The 25,369-nt window shown below is 56.8% G+C and overlaps 3 protein-coding genes, 1 long non-coding RNA gene and 2 other non-coding genes across 6 annotated transcripts in view; 1 reads left to right on the top strand and 5 right to left on the bottom strand.

The window, feature by feature from the left end:
• LOC148648484 (uncharacterized) overlaps nucleotides 1-25,369 on the top strand; it is a 91,063-nt gene that overhangs the window by 61,485 nt on the left and 4,209 nt on the right. The window lies entirely within an intron of this gene.
• On the bottom strand, nucleotides 169-5,412 carry LOC148648489 (uncharacterized). Its single transcript, XM_088606960.1, has 4 exons — nucleotides 4,840-5,412; nucleotides 2,323-3,603; nucleotides 2,049-2,108; nucleotides 169-1,601 (listed from the first exon to the last, which is right to left on the bottom strand). Exons 1-4 carry the CDS (start codon nucleotides 4,859-4,861, stop codon nucleotides 622-624), a joined length of 2,343 nt encoding a protein of 780 aa, XP_088463086.1. The 5' UTR covers nucleotides 4,862-5,412; the 3' UTR covers nucleotides 169-621.
• rpsa (ribosomal protein SA) lies at nucleotides 8,501-13,830 on the bottom strand. The gene is made up of 8 exons (XM_088606327.1): nucleotides 13,672-13,830; nucleotides 11,489-11,658; nucleotides 11,280-11,398; nucleotides 10,656-10,901; nucleotides 9,331-9,459; nucleotides 8,999-9,158; nucleotides 8,873-8,917; nucleotides 8,501-8,656 (listed from the first exon to the last, which is right to left on the bottom strand). The coding sequence occupies exons 2-8, from the start codon at nucleotides 11,619-11,621 to the stop codon at nucleotides 8,562-8,564; spliced, it is 927 nt and encodes a 308-aa protein (XP_088462453.1). The 5' UTR covers nucleotides 11,622-11,658; nucleotides 13,672-13,830; the 3' UTR covers nucleotides 8,501-8,561.
• On the bottom strand, nucleotides 10,979-11,117 carry LOC148648488 (small nucleolar RNA SNORA62/SNORA6 family). Its single transcript, XR_015926611.1, has one exon. It is a non-coding gene; the product is annotated as a small nucleolar RNA SNORA62/SNORA6 family (small nucleolar RNA).
• On the bottom strand, nucleotides 12,431-12,569 carry LOC148648487 (small nucleolar RNA SNORA62/SNORA6 family). Its single transcript, XR_015926612.1, has one exon. It is a non-coding gene; the product is annotated as a small nucleolar RNA SNORA62/SNORA6 family (small nucleolar RNA).
• slc25a38b (solute carrier family 25 member 38b) lies at nucleotides 17,127-23,732 on the bottom strand. Its single transcript, XM_088607115.1, has 8 exons — nucleotides 23,365-23,732; nucleotides 22,079-22,213; nucleotides 19,595-19,719; nucleotides 19,341-19,422; nucleotides 18,556-18,735; nucleotides 18,279-18,447; nucleotides 17,901-18,067; nucleotides 17,127-17,824 (listed from the first exon to the last, which is right to left on the bottom strand). Exons 2-8 carry the CDS (start codon nucleotides 22,148-22,150, stop codon nucleotides 17,702-17,704), a joined length of 918 nt encoding a protein of 305 aa, XP_088463241.1. The 5' UTR covers nucleotides 22,151-22,213; nucleotides 23,365-23,732; the 3' UTR covers nucleotides 17,127-17,701.

The following is a 25,369-nucleotide window of genomic DNA, read 5'->3' as shown; positions in this document are numbered from 1 at the left end:
AATGGAGCTACAGAGAAACACCTCCGGTGTCCACACCTCCCGTCCTGACCTTGACCTCCAGTGTGTCCACACCTCCTGCCCCTGCCCCTACCCCTGGTGTGTCCCTTGTGCATGAATGTCTCCACACACCCAGAAGACGCGGCGCTGACCCAGACCACAGCAGCAAGATGACAGGCCAGAGCCGTCAGCAGGTTTATTATCACAGCAGTGCAGTAACAGACACGCCTGTGCAACAGCAGAGCCACACGACCGCTCAGAGGCAGCTGGAAGAGTGTCCATGTACAGTTTCGTCCAGCGACGTGGCCGGTGCCCCTTGGCCACAGAGGGGTGTCCTGCCAGCGTGAGGATCAGGTCGCCCCTCAAGTACAAGGTGGGGGTGAGGCAGCCCCCGCCGATGTCTCGCTCGAAGGCACAGAGTTCAGGTAACATTAAACCCTCATGCAGCTGCGCAGCTGGAGGTCACACCTGGAGTGGCCCTCAGGCTTGAGCACAGGTGTGGCCCTGCCTCGCTGGTGAGAAGTGGTGAAGAGGAGTTGCACGTTCGTCCTGTTGGTGTCCCAGCCCGGGTATTCTGGGACAGCTCTCGGGGGCCGGTGGGGGGCCGGGGACTGTGGGGGCCCCTCACTGCTGCACTGTGTACTTCCTCTTGCCCACCTCTGTCAGCAGTGAGCCCACCGTGGCGCCGACCGCGGCCCCCAGGGGCCCCCCCACCAGCACCCCCAGCACGCCGCCCAGCACTGCCGCCCCGGTCGTCAGGGTGGGCAGCCGCCTCAGCAGGTCTCGCAGGGCGCGGCTCCACCGGCTGGGCGGGGCCGCGGCCGGGCGGGGGGCGGGGCTGACGCCCAGGTCGAACCAGCACTGCTCTGCCTCCTCCCTGGCCCCGCCCCCCGGCCCCGCCCCCGGCCCCGCCCGCATCTCCTCCTGCCGCCTCCGCAGCCTGGCCTCGGCCTCCTGGAACAGCGGCCCGGCGAAGAACCTGCCCCTGTTCTCGCGCACCATCTGCTCCACCTTCTCCAGCAGCTCGGCCGCGCCGGGCCCGGGCCCGAGCACGTGGTACCGGTCCTCGCAGCGCTCCACCAGCTCCTGCAGGTCCGCGCGGCCCGCGCTCAGCACGTAGTCCTCCACAGCCAGCCCCGGCCGCAGCTGCTCGGCCCGCGTGAACAGCACCAGGGCGTGCCGCGCGAGGCCGGGCCCGAAGACGCCGGCCAGGGCGTCGAGCCCGCGCAGCTCGGCCGCGGCCGGCTCGCTCACGGGCACGCAGAGCAGCAGCGCGTGGGGCCCCGGCGCCGCCAGCGTGGCGCAGCGCGTCACCTGCTCCGGCGACAGCTCCGCCAGGAAGCCGGCGGGCGTGACGATCACCGCCAGCTTCCTCCCCGCCGCCACGCCCCTCCGCTTCTCGCACTGCAGCGGGCCTCCCGCGCCGCCCAGCTCCTCCCGGCCCAGGAGGGCGTCGGCCGCGGCGCCTGCCCCCGCGCCGGCCCGGCCCAGCAGCACCAGCCGCAGCTCGGAGGGGTCGGGGGCGTCCAGGAGGGGCGAGGAGGAGGAGGAGGAGGAGCGAGCAGGGCTGCAGTCTGCGCTCGCTGAGAAGAATCTCTCCCACACTGCCAGGAGAGAAACGAGAGCCATCAGGCAGAGCAACGACGCACGCAGCCACACGCACACGCACACACAGGCTTTCAATTTGTACAAACGACTGACCACCTGAAACAGCTCAAATAAACCGCGTGATTCCGGCCTGCCCTCTCTCTCCTTGCCCCAGCGCAATGACACCTGACCGGGCGATAAAGTTGTCACCCGCTGTGGCTGACGGACCCTGGAGCGTCTCTCAGTACAGAAACAAGACCCGGCTGAGGTGCGGGGGCTGAGAGAGAGGGGATAATATCTGGCTCATGATCACAGGCTGTTGCGCCGAGGGAGGACTCAATTGTGAAGAAGCGACTTCATGGATGTTACATTCGCAGGCGAGACTCTGCTGCTCGAGACCCAGTCATTTCCCCTGGGGGGGATTTCGTCTGCTGAATTGTTCAACCACACAGAGGCCTACTTACATCTCTGTATGAAGCCGTTGTTGGGACTATTGTCCGACAGCTGTGCCTGGAGAGCGCCATCTACAGGAGAAAAGACAGAGGTAAATACACACACCTGCTGCACGCCGACACACTGCACTGAGAGGGAGGTCACACACTCCTACTGTCTAGTAATCACAATTCTGTATGACTCTCAGTATATCCTAGAGAGACTTTGAGCCTGCTCATTATTTGTGATTAAAAGGACGTCTCTGTGCTGCAGCAGTGATGCTCACTGCTGCCTCCTTGTGCTCACCTGAGGCGTCTGCGCCCTGCAGCTCCGCGGCCTCCTGCCCCTCCCCCTGCTGTGGTGCCCCCTGGGAGGAGCTCAGTGCGTGCAGGAGCCCCTGAGTCCGCCCTTCCTCACTCTTCCTGCTCTCCTCCTCCATCGTCTTCCTCCTCTCCTGCTCCTCAATCATCTTCCTCTTCTGCTGCTCCACCATCATCTTCCTCTCGTCTTCCATCATTTTCCTCTTCTGTTGCTCCACCACCATCTTCCTCTCCTCCATCATTTCCTCCTCCATCCTCCTCCTCTCCTCTTCCTCCTTCTTCCTCCTCGCCTCTTTCATCTTCCTTGCCTCCTCCTCCATCCTCTTCCTCTCTTGCGCTTCCATTCTCCTCCGCCCCTCCTCCTCCTCACTCCTCTCTTGCTCTCTCCCCTGCTGGCTCCTCTCGATCAGCTCCTCCTCTCGGCCTCGCGGCGCCTCCAGTGGCGCCCCCTGCTGGCTCCTCTTGATCAGCTCCTCCTCTCGGCCTCGCGGCGCCTGCAGTGGCGCCCCCTGCTGGCTCCTCTCGATCAGCTCCTCCTCTCGGCCTCGCGGCGCCTGCAGTGGCGCCCCCTGCTGGCTCCTCTCGATCAGCTCTGGCTCGCGGCCTCGCGGTGCCTCCAGTGGCGCCCCCTGCAGGGCGCCGCGTGTGTAGCAGCCGCCAGTCTCCCTCACCATCTCCTCCACCTTCTCCAGCAGCTGGCGCACCTGCGCGCGGTCGGCAGGGCGGCGGTTGTTGAGCACGTGGCAGCGCCCCCCGCACTGCGCCAGCACCTCCCTCAGCTCGGGGCCCGCGGTCAGGAGGTGGTCGTCCACGCTGGCGCCGCCCAGGTAGTCGCCGCAGGTGAGAAGCAGCAGCCCGTGCCGGGCCAGCGCCGCCTCCCCGAACATGTGGCAGATCTCCCGGGCCGCCTGCAGGTCCAGCTCGGAGAACTGGCCCACCGGGACGACGAGCAGGAAGGCGTGGGGCCCGGGGGCGCAGAGGGCCAGGGCGCGCTCCGTCTCCTGACGCACCCCCTCCTCCAGCCGGCCCTGGCGCCACAGCCAGCGGGGCCCCACCACCACAGACAGGCGCCGCCCCTCCGCCGCGCCCCGGCGCCACACGCACTGCAGCCCGCTGCGCTGGGGCGCCGCCGCCTCACTGCGCCACAGCAGCGTGTCGCCCGACAGAGTCTTCCCAGAGCCGATGGTGCCCAACAAGACCACCCGCAGCTCAGGGGCATCAAGGAGGGCATCGTTCCCCTCTTCATCACCACCGCCAGTTGCCCATTCTGCCAGAGAGACAGAGGGGTTAATACACACACTCCTCCTGCACACTACTGTACACTGACACTGTACTGAGAGAGAGATGGGTTAATACACACACTCCTCCTGCACACTACTGTACACTGACACTGCACTGAGAGAGAGGGGTTAATACACACACTCCTCCTGCACACTACTGTACACTGACACTGCACTGAGAGAGAGAGGGGTTAATACACACACTCCTCCTGCACACTACTGTACACTGACACTGCACTGAGAGAGAGAGGGGTTAATACACACAGTCCTCCTGCACACTACTGTACACTGACACTGCACTGAGAGAGAGAGGGGTTAATACACACACCCCTCCTGCACACTGCTGTACACTGACACTGCACTGAGAGAGAGAGGGGTTAATACACACACTCCTCCTGCACACTGACACTGCACTGAGAGAGAGAGGGGTTAATACACACACTCCTCCTGCACACTACTGTACACTGACACTGCACTGAGAGAGAGAGGGGTTAATACACACACTCCTCCTGCACACTACTGTAAACCGAGACTGAAGGAACCGCCGATGAGACCAGACAGACATGATTATCCAGATTGTCAGCCCTGCCTGAGGCATCAGCTGTCCGGAAGGTGATTTACTGAAAAGCAACCCGTGTTCTCGGAAGTAGAAACTAATACCAAACAGCACAATCGGAAACACCCACAAACACAGCGTTCCTGAATCCCAGACTGTCGTCTCTTTGTGATAGACGGGACTGTAAGGAACCTACGTAACTCATCTCTCTGTGAGAGACTACACTGTAACGAAATCGAAAGTTTTAATTTGATATTTGGAGAAGAAACATCCGATCGCCCAAACAGCCTGTAGTTTTCTGACCCAAATACCTGCTATGTTCCGACCCAAACAGCCTGTAGTGTTCTGCCTGAACAGCCTCTAGTGTTCCGACCCAAACAGCCTGGAATGTTCTGCCTGAACACCCTGTCCTGCACAGTAGCAGCAGTTCATCAGAGCGAAAGCGGACCCACGACTGGCGAACAGGCGGTTTCCCGGTCAGAAGAGACGAGTTTCTTTCATTCCGGTTCGGTTCGTGAGCAGAAGAAGCCGGACTGGCAGACAGGCGGCAAGCGGTTAGTCTCGGATACAGCGCCTTGCTCTCCCCGGAGAAACACTGGCAACCCCACCCCTGTGTCTGCTGACGGGACGAACTCGGCTACAGGAGCACCGGACACCGGACACTCACCGGGAGCGCGACCGCTGGACATCGCGACAGGTCGGCAGCACTGTCCTCGCCGTCTGTCCGCCGCGCTCGGCGCTCGCCTCTTGTCCTCGCTGCGTGTGCGTGGGTGTGTCCCGCACCCTCCTCCTCCCGTCACTCACTCGGCTGTGGACCCGGGTGCGCCCACTCGGGTACACTCCTCAGGGCCGGGCTCGCAGGGAATCTGCGGTATTCCTCGCTGCAGGAGCCGCGGGTGGAGGACATACCTGCAACAGGTGCGCAGCTCGCGAGCATTGAGAATGCGGACACGCTCAGTCTTCACACTGGTCGACAAACTTAACACTCGTTTCAAATTAGAGCATCAGCTTGTCACGTGGATCATTAGTCTTCTGACAAAGAGTGTGTTAATTACTGGGCTGGCATCTGTCCCTGCTTGTACTTCAGCGGGCTGACAGCTAGGCTGCGCTCTTTCTCCCCTCCTCTTTATCATCATGGTATCGCCCTGACGACTGGGTGTTAGTCGCTCCGCTCTCAAGCCTGGAGAGGCACAGGGACCTGCCCTGCATGATTCTGTCAACAGCTGCGACACGTCCGACCTAGAGATGACTGTGCAGGAAACAGAAGAAACGAGTGTGCGTTTAAAAGGACGAAGCAATATCACTCCCCCAGGAATCCACGCCGAGCCTGTTGGAACAGTCCGCAGTTACATACCCTGGGCTGAGAGCGTGATGTTACTGTACAGGAATCCCAGCAGCGCCTGAGACGACCAAGTTCATTCAGAGTCCAAAACAGAATTCTTATCGAAAGTATCCAGACTTTTTCCTTTATCTCCCAGTTAGAAAGACAAGGAGAAAAGGAGAATGTTGTGGGGCTCAGCTGTAAAATCACTGGGGAGCCTGCCAGCCTCCAGCAGGCCCTGAGGGCGAATCGTGTATCACTGGAGACCGTCTCTTCCCTCAGTCTGCCACAGCGCGACACAGAGGAGCAGCGGCCCGGCTCTCCTGGACAGTACGCGTTCTCAATCAGACCAGATAGTAAGACTGTGTTGTCATTCCTGCCCTGAGGGAAATGTTTTAAGGACACACAGCACTCCTGTACATTTAAATAGAATGCAAACAAAAGAAAAAAAGTAAAAAACATCACTATTGCACAAATAACACATACCAACGTGTAACACTTGTAACACGTGTAACACATCACAAAACATATCGCACTCAAGTGGGTTGTAAGAGTCAAAATTGTGTTTGACATTTGCGTCGACAGCTTCAATGGATAGTGGAATAAAGGAATGTTCGGGTCTTCATCAATTTCCCTACGGGATTAATAAAGTATTATCTATGTTTGTATCTGTATACTTGTATCTGTATACTCGTATACTTGTATCTGTATACTTGTATACTTGTATCTGTATACTCGTATACTTGTGTCTGTATACTTGTATCTGTATACTTGTATACTTGTATCTGTATACTCTGTATACTTGTATACTTGTGTCTGTATACGTCCTTAAAAAGCTGATTATTTGGTGGTATAGGACAGCCCTTACAATGCACAGGCACTGTTACATTCGTGGATCTTTCGCTGTTTTTATTTTATCGGAAATGTGATCCCAAGTTTTCATTTTGTTGTGGAATGTATCTGCCCCTGGGGATAAGGAGGTGTTTGGAATGTATCTGAGTCAGCAGCCCTGGAGAACTGGGAGAACCCGTTGCGCTAGTTCTGGTTAGCCAGGCATGAGCGTCTCGCGCATCGTCCTCGAGCCGTCCACCGCCAGGGAACTCTGGGAAATCACGTTTCTCGCCGCCTCCTGGTCCTGTCCGCACAGGTACGCAGAGAGGCAGCTGTTCTCCGACACGGGCAGACGACACATCCAGATCTGCGCAAGCACTGTCCCTACTGCCAGGACTGTTAAAGTAGTGGCCAGCGATAAAGCTTGGATGTCTAAGGGTTTAAAAGTGTCTTTGAGTGAAAAGTCACTTTTCTAAAGGGAGAAACTGCAGCTGCAAGCAGAAAGACTAGGAGTTTAGGTCAAAAACGAGGAAGGAAAAAGGGATTTTTAAGGAGAATAGTTTCTGTGCAAGAAATCCTAACCAAGCGTGGGACAGTCTGACAGTGTGGATTTTAGAGATAAATGTCATGAATTAATGGGGTTCATGTCTACAGCTGAAGCCGCACAAGGCCTCTGACCCAGATGGTTTGCAGGGAAAGGTGCTCATCTAGGGGAGCTCCAACAGTTCTCAACCCACTGCTGAATTTCTGGATTGGTCCAAATATATGGAAAGTCTCCACTGTTACAGCTGTATGCAGAAAACCTGAGGCAAGGCAAAGTGACCTTTGACCTTTGCTAAGTGCACAGAGAGGGTTATTTAAAAAAATCCCTTGATTGCAGAACATCTAGATTCCTTGACAATTGCTTAGAAAGAACACAGGGGGACTGAAGATGTAGTGTTTTCAGTGAATTTAGTAGCTAGTCGGCAACAGGCAAAGTCATCTGTGTTTTGTTACTTTTACTGTGTTCCAGCTATACCAATGAAATGAAAAAGCAGGGAAATTCTGTTAATCTATGGCAGTTCGCAGGTGATCTGGCCCTGGTAGGACTGTTCACTGGGATGATAGAGAAGGGCTGACGACTTACTCTGAATAAAGAAAACTGGAAATGTGTTGTCACAGTCAAGGATGCTTCATATTAACATATGAAATGTACAAAGAACTGGCTCCTTACTACTGAACACTGGCTACAGTAATACATAAGCACTTAAACCTTTCTGCCCTATCCTCCTGTGGAGATTGGAAATTGTTACAGATAGGAATAGTATTAGATGAACATTTGAACTTTAGAGAATATCAACTGTATTTTTAAGGCTAGTCAGTGCATGTTGTTAATCAGGAAGCTGAAAGTGTTTGGAGAGTCAGTTTAAAAGGGTTTACAGGATGTTAGCAAAAAGTCTCATGGAGTGGTATATTAGCCTGAGCATTAAGAGTAAAGGGAAATGGGCCAGGATTGTTAATCTTGCTGGTGAAATAACTGGTCAGCCTCAGAGACAGCTGAAAGAGCTGCATTATACTGAAGTTCAAACGAAAGCTCAGCTGATTGCTGAGGACTCCCTCCCTCTTCAGTCCCACTGCCAGTTCAAAAAGCCAGAGGCCAAGAAACATGTCTGCAAGAAACCCTTTGCTCCCTGTGCAGTCAGGATGTTAATCAGATCACTGCACACAGGATCATTTGTGTAACATGCACCAGGCAAGATTTTCTGCAGGTCCAGAACCGTTTCTTGGCTTAATGCATCTTTTTGCTGTGTCATATGTCAACGCTTAAGATAAATATTCACCCTTTTGGATGGACAAAGTTATATCTTATCGTCCCACTTTCATGAAGGCTGTGTGGGGGCGGATTAATCTACCAGCAGACACTGCCAGTCTGTTCTGAGCCTCCACTGTGACTAACACATCCTCTCCACCCGCAGAAACACCTCCAGGTCGAGCTGCTCTTCAGAAACACTAAGAACACTGGAGCCCTTGGAGACCGTTTCACCCCCCGGAATTCATACTGCTGGGCTTGGGTGCAGTACTGCAGCCTGCAGGCAGGAGGCAGCATCACTGTGGTGGTGGTGTCTTGTATAGCACCAGAGTCGCACCCAAGGCTGCTGGGATGTAACCTCACTACAGACAGACCAGACAGGCTTCGTAAGAAACAGCAAACTTTATTGAGTTTGTTGAGAAAAAATTGCTGCTGCGACAGGTGGCACTCAGGACCAATCAGCGGTAGCCCCGCCCCAGTCAGACGCCTGGGCAGTGGGGGCAGCTGACCAGTCCTCTGTGGCCGGCTGGGCACTCCAGTCCTCTGCAAACCAGCGGAAGGAGGGAAGGAGTTAGAACTGAGGGTAGAAACATCAAGTACCTCCATATATACCTGGACAACCAAGACAGTGACCCTCCAGGACCAGGACTGGACAGCCCACAGACACACTGACCCTCCAGCACCAGGACTGGACAGCCCCCAGACACCGGCTGTTTTAGGGGGCACCCTCTGTATGGGACGCGACCCGAGACATCTCACCTGCAAACACCTCAGTGGCTCCAGGCTCGCGCTTGACAGGGGGCCCTGAAAGACAGAGGAGGGGTGTTACAGAGGGGCGCAGGGCTCCAGCGGTCAGCGTGGGGGTGCCCCGCGGTCCGGACGTACCTGCAGGGAACTGCTGGATGGGCACAGAGGGCACCTGCACGCCCTCGGACCAGTCAGCCACCTCGGGCTGCGCGAAGTCGGTGACGGGCGCCGTCCACTCGCCCTGGAACTCCTCCTTGCCCACAGCCTTCTCTGCAGCGGCCTGCTCCTCCTTCTCGATCTGGGGCAGGGGGAGACACGCTTACAGCCCTGACACGCCCATGCCCTGGGGCGCCTATGCCCCCCCGCCCCCCCCAGCACCAGGACACTCCCAGAGGAGACACAGGCCTCGCCACTCCCCCACAAACCCCAAACACACGCACTCTGCAGCTCAGGTCGGCTCAGCCCCTCACCTCCTCCGGGTCCCGGTAGAAGTACAGGTCAGGCATCACCTCCCAGGCGTGCTCCCGGGAGATGGTCCCACGCATGCGCAGCACCTCCCTGGCCAGCATCCACCACATGAGCCCCACGGAGTGAGGGCCCTGCGAGAGAGGACACGCGTCAGCCCGCGCTCTCGGCCACCGCGCCGGTACGGCTGCACGACCGCGGCCCCGCAGCAGGGGGCAGTGTGGCCAGGCCCATACCCATCTCGCCCCCCGGCCCACGGAGCAGAGGGAGGGGCGCAGAGACCCTGCGTTACTGTTGCACACAGCCTACACCCAGAGATCACCGGCCGCAGCCTCAGCTCCGGGCTCTAACAGGTGTGCATGGGAGCTCCCAGCGCGGGCCAGCAGGGCGACTCGAGCGGCGCAGACGGCGGCGGACAGCTGGCAACCACGCCAGGGGGGGCGACGAGGCGCCCCAGGGGCAGTACCTTGTTGTTACAGGGGGGGCGATGAGGTGCCCCAGGGGGCAGTACCTTGTTGTTACAGGGGGGGCGACGAGGCGCCCCAGGGGGCAGTACCTTGTTGTTACAGGGGGGGCGACGAGGCGCCCCAGGGGGCAGTACCTTGTTGTTACAGGGGGGGCGATGAGGCGCCCCAGGGGGCAGTACCTTGTTGTTACAGGGGGTGGTGACGAGGCGCCCCAGGGGGCAGTACCTTGTTGTTACAGGGGGGGCGACGAGGCGCCCCAGGGGGCAGTACCTTGTTGTTACGGGGGGTGGCGACGAGGCGCCCCAGGGGGCAGTACCTTGTTGTTACAAGGGGTGGCGACGAGGTGCCCCAGGGGGCAGTACCTTGTTGTTACAAGGGGTGGCGACGAGGTGCCCCAGGGGGCAGTACCTTGTTGTTACAAGGGGTGGCGACGAGGTGCCCCAGGGGGCAGTACCTTGTTGTTACAGGGGGGGCGACGAGGTGCCCCAGGGGGCAGTACCTTGTTGTTACAAGGGGTGGCGACGAGGTGCCCCAGGGGGCAGTACCTTGTTGTTACAGGGGGTGGCGACGAGGTGCCCCAGGGGGCAGTACCTTGTTGTTACAGGGGATGGCGATGAGGTGCCCCAGGGGGCAGTACCTTGTTGTTACAGGGGGGGCGATGAGGCGCCCCAGGGGGCAGTACCTTGTTGTTACAGGGGGGGCGATGAGGCGCCCCAGGGGGCAGTACCTTGTTGTTACAGGGGGGGCGATGAGGCGCCCCAGGGGGCAGAACCTTGTTGTTACAGGGGGGGCGACGAGGCGCCCCAGGGGGCAGTACCTTGTTGTTACGGGGGGTGGCGATGAGGTGCCCCAGGGGGCAGTACCTTGTTGTTACAGGGGATGGCGATGTCCACGTATCTCAGCGGCGAGTCGGTGTTGCAGAGCGCGATGGTGGGGATGTTGACGTAGGAGGCCTCGGTCAGCGGCTGGTGGTCAGCCCGGGGATCGGTCACGATCAGCAGCCGCGGCTCGCGGAATGCCGCCTGGATCTGGTTGGTGAAGGTGCCGGGAGTGAAGCGGCCGGCGAAGGTGGTGGCGCCGGTCGCGGAAGCGAACTTGAGGACTGCGCGCTGGCGAGAGGCAGAGAGAAGAGGGAGTGAGAGTCGTCCCGCGCGCCAGCGCCTCCGGCTGGCCTCGGCCACTATCAGCCTGTGGCTCAGGTCACTATCAAACCCCAGTCATGGGGCCAGAGCCCTCATGGTGTTAGCGAAAACCTGGCCGCTTGCTCTCGCACACTTCCGACACCCACAGACCGACCTCGGCCCGGGGCTTTAACAGTGTGCACCCACTCCCGCCCCACTCTGAGCCGGACCCCTTCAAGACTGATACAACCCACCCAGAGACTCTCAGCAGCATAGCTGCTGGGTCACTCCTCAGCTCTGAGGGACTCTCCAGGGGAGTGCAACAGGAGAGGAAGAGTCGGCTCTGGCCCCGAGCAGCACGCCCACCTGCCCCGTGTTCCTGGAGGAGATGACGCACACGTCAGCGGGGTTTTCAATGGCCACAATGGCTCGGGCAGCCAGCAGCAGCTTCTCCCAGGTCTTTTTCAGGTTGATGATGTAAACACCTGGACAGGCACACAGAGCTCTTTACTGCCGGGCACCGGGGCCCCCTGTCCCCCCACACCCCCACCCCCCCACACCCCCACCGTCCTCACCATCACTCTTCCTCTTGTAGACGTACTGCTCCATCTGGAAGTCCAGGTTAGTGCCGCCCAGGTGGGTCCCGGCAGCCAGGAACTTCAGCACATCCTCCTCCTTCATCTGCAGCACATCCAGACCTCCGGACATCGTGAGAGCTTCCCTTGGACAAGCAACGACGGGAAAGCTGCAGAAAACAAGAGAAGAGTTACACACTCCTCCTGCACACTACTACACTCCTATACTGACCTGACACTGCACTGAGAGAGAGAGAGGGGTTAATACACACACTCCTCCTGCACACTACTGTACACTGACACTGCACTGAGAGAGAGAGAGGGGTTAATACACACACTCCTCCTGCACACTACTACACTCCTATACTGACCTGACACTGCACTGAGAGAGAGAGAGGGGTTAATACACACACTCCTCCTGCACACTACTGTACACTGACACTGTACTGAGAGAGAGGGGTTAATACACACACTCCTCCTGCACACTACTGTACACTGACACTGCACTGAGAGAGAGGGGTTAATACACACACTCCTCCTGCACTGAGAGAGAGAGAGGGGTTAATACACACACTCCTCCTGCACACTACTGTACACTGACACTGCACTGAGAGAGAGAGAGGGGTTAATACACACACTCCTCCTGCACACTACTGTACACTGACACTGCACTGAGAGAGGGGTTAATACACACACTACTGTACACTGACACTGCACAGAGAGAGAGAGAGGGGTTAATACACACACTCCTCCTGCACACTACTGTACACTGACACTGCACTGAGAGAGAGGGGTTAATACACACACTCCTCCTGCACACTGACACTGCACTAAGAGAGAGAGGGGGGTTAATATATTATTCTTTATTAAACCCGTTTTGAAATGTACAGCTCCTTCCAAAATCTAGACAAATGTTTCTGACTATAGTTAAATGCCCCTTTGGGCTGTGGCTCAGGTCACTATCAAACCCCAGTCATGGGGCCAGAGCCCTCATGGTGTTAGCGAAAACCTGGCCGCTTGCTCTCGCACACTTCCGACACCCACAGACCGACCTCGGCCCGGGGCTTTAACAGTGTGCACCCACTCCCACAAAAGAAAGAGGCCCATCAGCCTAACTAGACCCTCCGGTAGTAAAACTGCTGCACATAACCAGAGTCTGATTATAATCCCAGTGCACTAAACCAGCTCCCAGTCCAGTCCGGAGAGTCTCAGACTGCTCTGTCAGTGGAGTCTGATTATAATCCCAGTGAAGAACTAATCCAGCTCCCAGTCCAGCCAGTAGAGTCTCAGAAAGTTAATCAGACTGTCACTGACACCAACAGAGCAGCGACCATGACTACCCGCTGGTGATCTTCAAAAAGAGACCCTCCAAACCTCATGAGACACCTGCCTGCGCTCTGGAACCAACTCTCTGGCCACTCAGGGTCCAGATGTCCAGCAGAAACCAGGGGATCTGACTGGCCGCGTCTGTCAGCTGTGGAGTCCCGAGGCCCAGCAACAACAGGGAAACACGCAGAACCACCGTGACTGGTCAGGACTGAGGGGCTGGACAGGACTGACCGAAGCTCCACGGACACGATGTGGCCAGTGCTGTTGTGAGGGGCTGCCGAGGGCTTCGCTTCTGTGGGTCTGTGCGCTCCCGCGGAAACGACCCTGTACGTACACGCGTGTAACACCGCCAGCAGCCCTCCCACTGCCACGCAGACACGCGGGACTGCAAGTCCCCCGGCGAGTCCTGATCTGCGGAGCCCGGGGCTCAGGGGTCCAGAGGAACGGCCATAGCTGCCCACCGCCCTTCTCCATCGCCGTCCGCACCGGCCCAACCCACGCCGCGAACACGTGGACACTAAGACGCATGGGCCAGCCACGGCAAACCCTGGCTGTGTCTGATCCAGTTAGGATCACCAACATTAGCAGGGCGAAGTCATCTTACACGTCCCAGTAAGCAGACGCGTGCCCATCGCCGCCCGACCAGACCGAAGGCCGGTCCACCGCCGGCCGGGCGGTCACGCCAGGCCCCGGCTTCAGGCCTGGAGAAGGTCGCCGCTCCAGACGTGCTTTCCCCCGCCTGTGCACCGGAAAACGCTGCTCTGGACTAACAAAGGACACCCCAAGGCCTACGTAACGGAGTCTTAAACAATTTTATGCCTTAAACTCGTAAAATATGCAAAAACACTACTCACCACGAGACAACGCCGTATGGAGATCTATTTCTCCAGGAAATAAAAGAGGCCGTGCAAAGGAAGTGACATCTTTTTATACGTCAGATTGGACCAATCAGAGCCGAGATCCTACCAGACAGGCGCGATATGAAACTGAGGACTGAAGGGCGCCATCTTGGCTCTCGCTCTTCAGTTTTCTGTAGAATAGATGTAAGAAAACAGGAGGTAGCGAAGATGTTCTTGTCGTGACAACACAGTACGATAAAAAAATAAACATAATAAGATCGAGCAAAAGCAAATGATTTAATGGAAAGAGCAAAAAGAAATTACCATAAAATATAGTGCGGTAAAAAATCAAAAAGTTAAAAAGACCGAATACATTGATGAAGCCGTGGGAGCCAAGATGGCGTCATTTCCCTGTGCGCTCAGAAACCGGAAGGAGGGTCTGTTGTTCAGCAGAGCTACCGCCAGGGGTCGCAAGCGCGTCGGCGCCGGGACCGTGGGGAGAGAGTCTCTGGCACCCCGCAACACCAAACTCACCTTTTCTCTGCTGCTCTGCTGTGTTCTTTTTTTTCCAGTAGCTGCCGTATTAGTTACGACAGGAAGTTCAGTTTATGACCTCTTGTTGCCATGGAGAAATTCAAGAAACGGGCCGTGGTTATAACTTTATAGTAATGTTATAATAAACTTAATCCTGATTAGAATTCGCTGTTGTGTGGCTGAAACATGTTCATCTAGACAACACTACTTCATCACTTGGCTCCCTCAGACTGTGACAGTCCGCTGCAGGGAGGCCTCCTGCTGCCCAGCCAAGCTGATCTATAGCAGTGGCCCCGGGAGACACTGGGAGACACTGGGAGACACTGGGATACCTGGAGAGAGACACTGGGAGACACTGGGATACCCGGGAGACACTGGGAGACACTGGGATACCTGGAGAGACAATGGGAGACACTGGGATACCCGGGAGACACTGGGAAACACTGGGATACCTGGAGAGACAATGGGAGACACTGGGATACCCGGAGAGACATTGGGATACCTGGAGAGACACTAAGAAACACTGGAATACCCGGAGAGAGACACTGGGAAACACTGGGATACCTGGAGAGAGACACTGGGGAACACTGGGAGACACTGGGATACCTGGAGAGACACTGGGATACCCCGGAGAAACTGGGATACCTGGAGAGACACTAAGAAACACTGGAATACCCGGAGAGAGACACTGGGAAACACTGGGATACCTGGAGAGAGACACTGGGGAACACTGGGATACCTGGAGAGAGATACTGGGAAACACTGGGATAGCTGGAGAGACCACACAGGTACAGTTCAGGGATTCAACAAGCCTCGAAACTGCGGTCAAGACGTCTCGTCACCAGGCTGCTGTTCTCAGTGTTGGCCACTAGGCGTCGGTGTGGCAGCAGCGTAGCAGGCTGAGGAGACGGCCCCCATATTCAGAAGCGGGCGGCGCCGTGCCAGCTGGCTGCCTGCAGAGGCTGATTCCTGAGCGGGTCGCGCCGTGGGGCTCTGGTGCACACGCTGTTCCGACAGCGCGACAATGAGGCTGCCTGTAAACTCATATCCTCTTCCGAAAATACACTCCAGGGACAGGAACTGCACAGGCTGACCTTCCTGGCATTGTGTTAACGTCTTTACTGCTGTCTGGGGCCTCTGGCTCTGAGGGCGAGGCAGGAGGGGAGAGACTGTGAGGCAGGAGACTGTGAGGCAGGAGGGGGAGAGACTGTGAGGCAGGAGACTGAGGCAGGAGGGGGAGAGACTGCGAGGCAGGAGACTGTGAGGCAGGAGGGGGAGAGACTGTGAGGCAGGAGACTGTGAGGCAGGAGGGGGAGAGACTGTGAGGCAGGAGACTGTGAGGCAGGAGGGGGGAGAGACTGTGAGGCAGGAGACTGAGGCAGGAGGGGGAGAGACTGTGAGGCAGGAGACTGTGAGGCAGGAGGGGGAGAGACTGTGAGGCAGGAGACTGAGGCAGGAGGGGGAGAGACTGTGAGGCAGGAGACTGAGGCAGGAGGGGGAGAGACTGTGAGGCAGGAGACTGTGAGGCAGGAGGGGGAGAGACTGTGAGGCAGGAGGGGGAGAGACTGTGAGGCAGGAGACTGTAAGGCAGGAGGGGGAGAGACTGTGAGGCAGGACACTCTGAGGTTGGCGGGGAGAGACTGAGGCAGCGAGGCAGGAGCCCTGCTGACTGTATCGGGGGGAAGGAGCTGATGGTTCACTTTCTGTCTCTGCCTGATAAGCGTCTCCTCCCCTCGTCTGGCAAGTGTGTTACACAAGCTCCCTGCGCCGCCCTGTTTCTACTGCAGCAGTTCCTGGAGCACCGCCATCAAACTTCTTCAGCTGCTCAATCGAACTGCATGTGAATGTGGCTGTCTGGGCTACCCTGACCTCAGCCTCTGCCTGCTCACTGCAGCCTTCAGTTTGCCCTCAAAACCTGCCCGAGCGAAGGAGCGGCGACAGAAACAAATTTAAACAAATCAGATCCTGAGCTCAGTGACGAGAGCGAGTCTTCAGGCGTCGGAGATGACTGGGACTCGATCTCTCACGGAGTCCTGCCTCCCACTGAACTTCCCAGCTCGTTCAGAGCAGCTGGCAGCTCTGTGCTGAGACCCTGCTGACCTTTGGAAATGAGCTCACAGCTGGGCATCCTGAGGAGTTCAGGGGTATTTCAGCAGATGTTTTCTGTAGCAAAAACAAGTTTCATCACCCTCTCATTCTCCTTGCTCCACACTCTGTGTAGGTGAGGGAGCCTCTATTGATCTGTGACTAAAGTGCAGTTTGAGGAGACATGGAGTTAAGGTGAAAGTCCACCTTTCTCCTGAATGGAGATAAAGAAAGTATCTTTCTCAGTTCATATTTCCTGCTGCTTCTACAACACTACACCTGCGTCTCCAGCCCACCACGGGAATGACTGTCTGTACTGGGGAGGTCCAATGAGTTATAGCACCTGGCACAGAGCTGAGGGCTTCAGGCTGATGTTGTATCACTCCCCAGTGTGCAGACTGCTATGCTGTCTCTGAAGGTTTACACTGACTCACTCCTGTGGAGTGCGTCTGTCAGTGATCAATACAAGACAGATTGTGGGAGCAGAGCCGGGGCACCTCAGAATGTTCTGTTCCTCAGGTTGGGATCATCACACTTCTGCATTTGATGCAGAATTCAGGGCGCCCCTGCTGTCTGTACGAACCCCTGCCGAGCGAACAGTCCAGACTGCTTCGGTCTCCCTCTCTGGGTGTCAAATCCTATCTGCCTTGACAGCCTCCCAGGGCCCGTCTCCATGGCAACAGCAGACACGGGTGTCCAGCGCGGTGCCTGAGAGGCGTCTGCCAAGCCCCACAGGCACACACTGAGACAATCCTGTCACTGAGAATCAGGATGCCCTCATCACGTTCTGACAGACACGAAAAACTCCTTGTACAGCTTGTCCCAGGATCCCAGAGAGATTAAATCCACACTTACAAAACAAGGATTTTTATTTCAACATTTCAAAAGAACACAGAGGATCTTGTACAAAACAGAAACACAACCTCTCAGAACCACAGCAATGAGAATAATTAATAGTAATTACAACACCCTGTTAAGTTAATTGATATGCGAGAGAAGAAGCAAAGAAGTCAGCCAGTGGAGCCAAGAGTGTCCCAGAGCTCTGCTGTCCTGCTGCAGTGACCACTGGCCATCCGCCTGCAAGCTCCAGGGACAAGTGAACGCTGATGTCCTGCACATAACACTGCCAGTCCAGTCCCAGACCGCACACTGTCCATCCAGTCCAATCCAGTCCCAGACTGCAGTCAGTGTCCAGTCCAGTCCAGTCCCAGACCACTGACCAGAGAGTGAGTGTCAGTGTCCAGTCCAACAGGACACCAGTGTCCAGTATCAGCCAGGTCGTCCACACCCTTTCCTTTCGCCTTGGAAACGAGTGGGTCACGTCAGTCCGGCCAGCCCCACACACACCCGGGGTGGCTAGTGCACCGGGCCGGACCGGGCTGGGCCCCCCCTCCTGTCCGTGTCCCCGGCGTCGGCCCGTCCGCCCTCAGGACTTCAGGCCCATCTTGGCCATGAGCTGCTCGTACACGGTCCAGGCCATCGCCGCCATCAGCGTGCGCCGCAGGGAGCGCGGCACGGCGCCGCGGAAGAAGCCCCGCAGCCCGTGAGCCTGGGGGGACAGAGCGTCAGTGTGGCCCAGGGGCGCCCCCCCCCCCGAACACAACGAACACAAGGCACCGTCTTACCCTGTAGATGTAGCGGACGGCGTCCCCGGTCCAGCGGTACTGCCCCGGGCGGATCTGCACCTGCGTCTTCACCACGTCGGCTGGCTGGGTGACCAGAGCGGCCAGGACCCCCGCCACCACCCCGCAGCCAAAATTCACCAGCGGCACACAGGGGGCGCTCCACACCTCTGCAACAGACACGGCCCTGTGCTGAGAACAGGCCAGGCCCACAGCACACACTGCGCACTCCCTCTCTCTGCCACAGGGGCGGCGCTCTGGGCCCAGAGCGCACACTGCGCACTCCCTCTCTCTGCCACAGGGGCGGCGCTCTGGGCCCACAGCGCACTCCCTCTCTCTGCCACAGGGGCGGCGCTCTGGCTGGGGGGCTCTGTTCCATACCTGCGGGCACCGACTTCTTGGTCTGGCTGTAGAACATGACGTAGATGCCGGAGAAGGGCGCGTCTCTGAGGAGCGTGGCCGTCAGCCCCGAGAACAGCGCACGCGGCCCCTCCGACACGTAGATGCTGCGCAGGGCTCCGAACACGCTGGCGTAGCTGTAGCGACCGCTCTGCAGCACAGGGAACGGGACACCAGGCGTCACACAGGGACACAGGGCAGGCGCGGAGACCCCTCTCCCCCGCTCGAAGCATCGCCTCCCCCCAGTGCCCACCCTCACCTCAAAGCGCGTCTTCACCACGGTGACGGGCAGCATGCAGACTCCGGCCACTGACCGCGCCCCCGCGCCCAGCAGCACCGCCTCCAGCGCGGACGGAGCACGCTCAGAGAAGAACCGCTGCTTCAGTGAGAAGAAGGTGCTAAAATAGATCCCGACACCGGGAATACAGCGTACAAACGACTAGGAGAGAGAGAGAGAGAGAGAGAGGGGTTAATACACACACTCCTCCTGCACACTACTGTACACTGACACTGCACTGAGAGAGAGGGGTTAATACACACACTCCTCCTGCACACTACTGTACACTGACACTGCACTGAGAGAGAGAGGGGTTAATACACACACTCCTCCTGCACACTACTGTACACTGACACTGCACTGAGAGAGAGAGGGGTTAATACACACACTCCTCCTGCACACTACTGTACACTGACACTGCACTGAGAGAGAGAGGGGTTAATACACACACTCCTCCTGCACACTACTGTACACTGACACTGCACTGAGAGAGAGAGGGGTTAATACACACACTCCTCCTGCACACTACTGTACACTGACACTGCACTAAGAGAGAGAGAGGGGTTAATACACACACTCCTCCTGCACACTACTGTAGACTGACACTGCACTGAGAGAGAGGGGTTAATACACACACTCCTCCTGCACACTACTGTACACTGACACTGCACTGAGAGAGAGAGGGGTTAATACACACACTCCTCCTGCACACTACTGTATGCTGACACTACAGGTGATACAGTTAGAGGGTGAGACGGGCTGTTTACCGGAGATACGCCCTTCCAAAGACCCAGCAGTTTCTCCGTGCGGATCACATTGAGGAATACCGTTACCATCCCAACACGTGACCTGCGAATCACCGAGAGAGATGAGCTCTAGAGATGTCCTGCAGTAGACAGTATTAGTATACAGGGCTTCAGCTCTGTTAAACTGGAGTGAGCTGAGCTCAGGTGTTTTTCACCTGTCTGGAATTTACTGGTATCTACTCCAGTCTACTGTACTGTGCCGCGCGGGACATTACCCATGCTGTACGGAGCTCTGGAGGGTCTGCAGCCGGGTCTTGACGAGGTCGAGGGGCTGGAAGAGCAGAGTGGAGCAGGTCCCACTCAGGGAGCCACACATGAAGGCCTTCAGCACCGGGTGAGCCTGCGAGGGGAGGGAGGGGTTAATCTCCAGTGACAAGAGAGTCTTCTCCGGCCCCACACTCACGCCTGACGCTGATGTGCAGAGACACCCCACACTGAGTCATCAGGGCAATGCCCACTGACCGAGAGCACACACACACTGCACACACACACACACACACACACTGCCCACAAAGAGCACACACACACTCCCAACTGACAGAGGGCACGCATGCACAAACACACTGCACTCTCAACAAGAGCACACACACACACTGCCCTCTCAATGAGTGCATACACACACACTGCCCACTGACAGAGGGCACGCACACATGCACTGCACACTGACAAGAGCGCACACACACACTGCCCACTGACAGAGGGCACACACACACTGCCCACTGACAGAGGGCGCACACACACACTGCCCACTGACAGAGGGCACGCACGCACGCACACACACACTGCCCATTCACAGAGCGCACACACACCGCAGTCGAGCTTCATTCACTCTGCCTGGCTGTCGTCACAGACACACTGAGACACACAGCCCTTCAGCCACAGCACACAGGTACCAGATCCACACGCCACTCAGACACTGAATCCACTCGGCTCTCCTGCCTTCTCCAGTCTGCACTGCTCCGGGCACGGGTCTGCCGACATCCCTGCCCGCCCCTCTGCTACACACAGCCTCTGGATCAGCGCTCTGCCTCCATCGCGTCTCTCTCCCACAATGCACCGCCTCCGCACCCCCCCCCTCCACACTAATCCCGGCGATTCCATGGCTCCGACAGCGCCAGAGCTCCCAGTCCTCCCTCTCTCCTGCAGCCCATCCCAGACTCTAGTCCACACCCCCTGGGTTCGGGTCAGAACCCGGCCTCACACTGCCACAGGGGGCACTGTAGGACAGTAACCCCACCCTGCTGCTGAGAGGCACTGTAAACCCTGGAGTGGATCAGACTGCTGCACACTGGGAGTCTGACTGACAGCACTGTCACACCTGGAGTGGATCAGACTGCTGCACACTGGGAGTCTGATTGACAGCACTGTCACACCTGGAGTGGATCAGACTGCTGCACACTGGGAGTCTGATTGACAGCACTGTAAACCCTGGAGTGGATCAGACCGCTGCACACTGGGAGTCTGACTGACAGCACTGTAAACCCTGGAGTGGATCAGACTGCTGCGCACTGGGAGTCTGACTGACAGCACTGTAATCCCTGGAGTGGATCAGACTGCTGCACACTGGGAGTCTGACAGCACTGTAAACCCTGGAGTGGATCAGACTGCTGCACACTGGGAGTCTGACTGACGCACTGTAAACCCTGGAGCGGATCAGACTGCTGCACACTGGGAGTCTGACTGACAGCACTGTAAACCCTGGAGTGGATCAGACTGCTGCACACTGGGAGTCTGATTGACAGCACTGTAAACCCTGGAGTGGATCAGACTGCTGCACACTGGGAGTCTGACTGACAGCACTGTAAACCCTGGAGTGGATCAGACTGCTGCGCACTGGGAGTCTGACTGACAGCACTGTAAACCCTGGAGTGGATCAGACTGCTGTGCACTGGGAGTCTGACTGACAGCACTGTACACCCTGGAGTGGATCAGACTGCTGTGCACTGGGAGTCAGCCAGTGTGGATCTGCTGTTGTCTCTGAGCACCACAGACATTTGCAAGTGAAACAGATGCCGCTGACACACAGTCACAGACATTTATAGAGCAGAAATGTCAGAGGGCAGCGCTGCCTGCAGGGTCACTCCTAGCTCACGGGTTCACAGGTCTGAGAAAATGGCGCATCTGGGAGGCTCGAGTGGGGAGCTGTCGGGAACAAGCAGAGGTTACTTTCCCCTGAGGAGCAGAAAAAGACATTTCTGCTGTTGAACCTCTTCAGATGTTACCCGAAGAAGGCTAAACAGCCGAGACTGTTTTTCTTTCTGTATTCCAGTGTGAAATGAACTCCTGCTTGCTCCCATCGAGCGCGTGCACAGTTAATGCTCCACGGTGACATCCCCCCTCTATCTGCGGTCAGATCGCTGCTCACATCACAGACGCGACAAAGGGCAGTTCCGAAGCCACTCCCTCCCTGACTCTGGGTGCCACGGCAACAGCCAATCCCTGCCCAGGAGATAAAGGGTCCTCCAATAGGAAGGTGGGTGTGAAAGGGGGCTCGTCTGGGCCCCACCGCTTCCGGTCAGCGGTTCACTGCTCCACCACACACAGCTACAGCTCACTGCTCTGCTGGTTCAACCTCGGTCTCGCTGGCTAGTGCTACATGCTCTGAACTGGAGATGGACTGGTGTACTGGTGGAGCTCGCAGACCAGCTTGCCCAGACAGCACTGCCCTGTCAGAGCGGGAGACAGACGCACACACTCACCACCAGCACTTCCATGCTGCGCTGGAGGGGCAGAGACGAGTCCTGGGCCAGAGAGCTGCACTTCTGGATCATCAACCCTCTGTCTCTCGCTTCCAGTTCTGCGGTCCTTCCTCTCTCCTGCTGCTCTAGGACGAGCTGAGAGAGACACACAGCTACACACACAGTAGGGATCAAGTACGAGCTGAGAGACACACACAGTGAGTGACAGACACACACTGGGGCTCCAGTACGAGCTGAGAGATACACACAGCTACACACACAGTGGGGCTCCAGTACGAGCTGAGAGACACACACAGCTACACACACAATGGGGCTCCAGTACGAGCTGAGAGATACACACAGCTACACACACACTGGGGCTCCAGTACGAGCTGAGAGACACACACAGCTACACACACAGTAGGGCTCCAGTACGAGCTGAGAGACACACAGCTACACACACACTGGGGCTCCAGTACGAGCTGAGAGACACACAGCTACACACACAGTAGGGCTCCAGTACGAGCTGAGAGACACACAGCTACACACACACTGGGGCTCCAGTACGAGCTGAGAGACACACAGCTACACACACACTGGGGCTCCAGTACGAGCTGAGAGACACACAGCTACACACACACTGGGGCTCCAGTACGAGCTGAGAGACACACAGCTACACACACACTGGGGCTCCAGTACGAGCTGAGAGACACACACAGTGAGTGACAGAGCCCCAGACTAACCCCAGACACACACGCTGCCCCAAATTAATCACACACCCTGCTCCACAATAATCACACACACGCTGCCCCAAATTAACCAGAGACACACGCTGCCCCAAATTAACCCCAGACACACACAGCGCCCCACAATAATCACACACACGCTGCCCCAAATTAACCAGACACACTCACACCACCCTAAACTAACCTTAGACACACACACTGCCCCAAATTAACCCCAGACACACACAGCGCCCCACAATAATCACACACACACTGCCCCAAATTAACCAGACACACACAGCGCCCCAAATTAACCCCAGACACACACACTGCCCCAAATTAACCCCAGACACACACAGCACCCCACAATAATCACACACACGCTGCCCCAAAGTAACCACAGACACACACAGTACCCCACTCCAGTTCAACACACGGAAACTTCCCTCCAGGCTTCACAACCAGCTGCGGCTCCGGTCCAACGTCGCGAGTGAACATGCTCGCAGGTCCGAGACACCGCAGCTGCCGTGAGCCCTGAGCACCCGGTACCCGGTACCGGATCGGTTCAACCCAGGACCTTACCAACAAGCCTGCGTCGGAGTCTAGGGCAGGCCGGGACGGGAGACTAGCGGCCCCATCGCCACAGCCCGGTGACACGCGTGGGTTAATGAGCGTCGATGCTGCTCGCTTCGGCAAGTCTATCACCGACACTCGTGACCGGCTCACAGCAATGACGTCGCCAACCAGCCCCTCGCAGGCTTCCTCCACGAACACGCACACCCACACGCGCAGTGAAATCACGGGGAGAGCTCGACGAGCTGTCCGGTACCGGGCTGCGTGTCTGGCGAGAGCGGCGCCGCAGCAGCACTGAGCTCAGCTGAGCCGAAACACAAACACCTCCCCCGGCCGGGCCGCAGACCGGTTACGAACCGGTTTCATCTGCTTTTTTTTCCGCAAGTCATCAGGAGAACAGCGCGCCGGGGGCGGGTCTGGGGCGGGACCAGCACCGGGCAGGGCGGCCTGGAAACGGGCGCACCATCTGCCGGCGAGTCGGTGTCACTGCAGCGCAGCTCTGCCGGCCGCGGCGGGACTCCCGGTATCCCGGCAGCACACACAGGTTAAGCAACAATTACCGGGGCTGCCGAACACACACACACAAGAACAATCCGTGCCTACCTCTGCTGTGAGGTTCTGGCCTTCTAGACCGGACGCAGGCGTCGGGGTTTGGAGTTGAATATGGCGGTAATCTCGTCACTGTCTGGAGAGTCGGCAAACCCCCGTTCAAATGACCGCTCGTTTGCAAAGGTCTCTCATATGAGGACTTTCTCTTTAGCTAAAGAAAAGATGCAAGAGCTCACTTTCACTTGTTGCTTGAAACAGTTCTAAGTATTTCTTATGCCTGCTTTTAGATTGTTCAGCAATTTTACGAGTTACTCTGAAGTTAATATTTCATTTCAAAAACACAATGAACACAACGCAAAACGCAAGATTCAAAATCCGTCCGAAATATTGTATTTAAAATACCATTCAGGGTTTACCTTAAACTCCGTGAAGTTGCCCCCCTACAGACAGCACAAACGATGAAACCCACCTCATTCGTTAGTGCTGCCTTTGTGCCGTTGAAAGTAACTTCCTAGCTTCTTTCCCGAGATATAGCGCCTTCTTTTTGGGGGTGTGACGTCACTCAGCCCCCCTACAACGTCGAGGGGAACCGGACCGGTCTCAATCGTTAGTGCTGCGGGTGATCACGTGACTATCTACAAGGCCGTTTTCAGGTACCAACAAACTCGGTGCTTGAACTCCTGATTGTGATGAAAACAATGGGGGCAATTTGTTTTCCGAGTCTGTCTGCTCGGGTGGGGTGGATGTTTCAATATATTTCCATATAGCGCCTTCTTTTCCTGGCTGTGACGTCACTATGTGACGTGAAACAGCAAAGTCACGACCACCAGATCTTTCAGTTGTGATCTTTTGATCAGTTGACCCCAGACTTTGCAGCCTTTACACGGATAAACAGTCTTACAATTAGGGAGGAGTTACTTTGTTAGTTCATGGTGTTTTCTTTTAATTTTTAACCGTTCTCGAAAATGTATTGCTTGTGTACTCCTTTCATTGGTGAAGAGACACCAGTTTCCAAATTACCGCTAGTACAACACAAAATGCCCGCCCCCATGGAGTCCATATGTTGCGATAGGACATACCCTGCGATAGGAAAACGTGCCTTAGAAAATAAAAACCATAGATCTTACAATCACGGTGATTTTACATACATTACAACCACAGGTTTGTGTCATAGATGGTTAACTGGGCATGCGACATGTCTTAGTATTATTCACATCTAAGGAGGCTCAGATGTTTATGGATATTGATGGTCTTTAAAATGTTAAGGAAACGAGCTAAACTGTAACTGGACTCGGCAGACGGGGTCACTGGAGGTCAGTCACCGTACATGGCCACGTGATCACCGGATAAACAAGGCGCTGGATCTCGGGAACGAAAGCGGCACAAACGCAGCACTAACGAATGAGGTGGGTTTCACCGTTTGTGACGTCTGTAGGGGGGACAACTTCACGGAGATTTTACCTTG

This window comes from Lepisosteus platostomus, chromosome 14, assembly GCF_059453375.1.
Source record: "Lepisosteus platostomus isolate fLepPlt1 chromosome 14, fLepPlt1.hap1, whole genome shotgun sequence".
Classification (NCBI taxonomy): domain Eukaryota; kingdom Metazoa; phylum Chordata; class Actinopteri; order Semionotiformes; family Lepisosteidae; genus Lepisosteus; species Lepisosteus platostomus.
This window is presented reverse-complemented; position numbering and strand designations above follow the sequence as displayed.

Excerpts from the sequence above, each read along its gene's own strand:
- LOC148648489 (XM_088606960.1), bottom strand. The coding sequence starts at position 4,861 with ATGTCCAGCGGTCGCGCTCCCG. Across the intron at positions 2,109-2,322 it reads GCAGGGCGCAGACGCCTCAG|ATGGCGCTCTCCAGGCACAG; the intron begins GTGAGCACAAGG and ends TTTCTCCTGTAG. Across the intron at positions 1,602-2,048 it reads CAACGGCTTCATACAGAGAT|TGTGGGAGAGATTCTTCTCA; the intron begins GTAAGTAGGCCT and ends CTCTCCTGGCAG.
- rpsa (XM_088606327.1), bottom strand. The coding sequence starts at position 11,621 with ATGTCCGGAGGTCTGGATGTGCTGCAGATGAAGGAGGAGGATGTGCTG. Across the intron at positions 11,399-11,488 it reads CTACAAGAGGAAGAGTGATG|GTGTTTACATCATCAACCTG; the intron begins GTGAGGACGGTG and ends GTGCCTGTCCAG. Across the intron at positions 9,159-9,330 it reads TCTACCGGGACCCGGAGGAG|ATCGAGAAGGAGGAGCAGGC; the intron begins GTGAGGGGCTGA and ends CCCCTGCCCCAG.
- slc25a38b (XM_088607115.1), bottom strand. The coding sequence starts at position 22,150 with ATGATCCAGAAGTGCAGCTCTCTGGCCCAGGACTCGTCTCTGCCCCTC. Across the intron at positions 18,736-19,340 it reads TTTGGAAGGGCGTATCTCCG|TCGTTTGTACGCTGTATTCC; the intron begins GTAAACAGCCCG and ends TCTCTCTCCTAG. Across the intron at positions 18,448-18,555 it reads TGGTGAAGACGCGCTTTGAG|AGCGGTCGCTACAGCTACGC; the intron begins GTGAGGGTGGGC and ends CCTGTGCTGCAG.